At 64.5% G+C, this 884-nt stretch overlaps 1 protein-coding gene across 1 annotated transcript; it reads right to left on the bottom strand.

The window, feature by feature from the left end:
* Positions 1 to 55: 55 nt before the first annotated feature.
* Positions 56 to 362, bottom strand: EMIHUDRAFT_256195 (hypothetical protein; the record flags this gene model as incomplete). Its single annotated transcript, XM_005768798.1, has 2 exons — positions 56 to 200; positions 343 to 362. The coding sequence occupies 2 exons, from the start codon at positions 360 to 362 to the stop codon at positions 56 to 58; spliced, it is 165 nt and encodes a 54-aa protein (XP_005768855.1).
* Positions 363 to 884: the final 522 nt, after the last annotated feature.

Here is an 884-nt window from a genome sequence, read left to right as displayed (position 1 = left end):
AGGTCTCAGCCTCAGCCCCAGCCCCAGCCCCAGCCCCAGCTCCAGCCCTCACCCCTCAACCTCCAACCTCTGCAGGCCGTGCGGCCGCTGAGCCGCCGCCAAGCACTAACCTCGGCTTCGGAGGCACGCTCGTGGTCGAGGATGGGCCGGCGCCCGGAGGAAAGACGCCCATGCGCACATCCGCGTGAGGAGAGATGCCCCTGCGCACGCGGGGCAACTCCAGAGCCGCTGCGGCCCGAAAAGTGCTATTGAGCGGCAGCCGGCACGAAGCCGCTTGTTCATAGAGAGATGGTGTGCCGTGCTGAGGCTAGTTCCATTTCACTGTGGCACAGCTCGCGTTACAAAACCTTGATTTTGACCATTGCGCGAAAAAGGTACATCTCGGTGCCTTCCAGAGGCAGCTGCGACCCCGCCGAGTGGACGGTAACGCACAGCAGGTGGCGCGGTGCGTTACCGTCCACTCCGCTGGGTCGCAGCTGCCTCTGCGCGTCCTGGGTATGTACCTTTGTCGCGCGCCGGAGACGACTCGACGCCGCTGAGATCGGAGATCAAGCTCTGACAGGTCGCACGTCGCTCCTTTGACGCCGACGTGACTCACCCGTGCAGATCACATCAGGACACGGTCTCGACGCGCTCGGTACGACGCCTGCGACCCGTCTCGGGTCAGGTGGCACGACGCTCATCGCGCCTACCAGCGCTGCCGTGCAGGTTGCCACGACGAGGTCGAGCACGCTTCTATACGCTCGCCGAGCCTTCCTTTCCATCCCATTTGGCAGCCTGGGAACGGTGGCGGTCAGAGGCAAAGCATACGAGGGGTGGTGGAACCACATGTCACGGCTACTGCCGGCTCCCTCGACCCCACGATAGCCTCCGGAGGCTGACTT

Source organism: Emiliania huxleyi, assembly GCF_000372725.1.
Source record: "Emiliania huxleyi CCMP1516 unplaced genomic scaffold EMIHUscaffold_4481, whole genome shotgun sequence".
NCBI lineage: Eukaryota > Haptophyta > Isochrysidales > Noelaerhabdaceae > Emiliania > Emiliania huxleyi.
The sequence above is the reverse complement of the archived record's forward strand: the minus strand, read 5'-3'. Positions and strand labels throughout refer to the sequence as shown.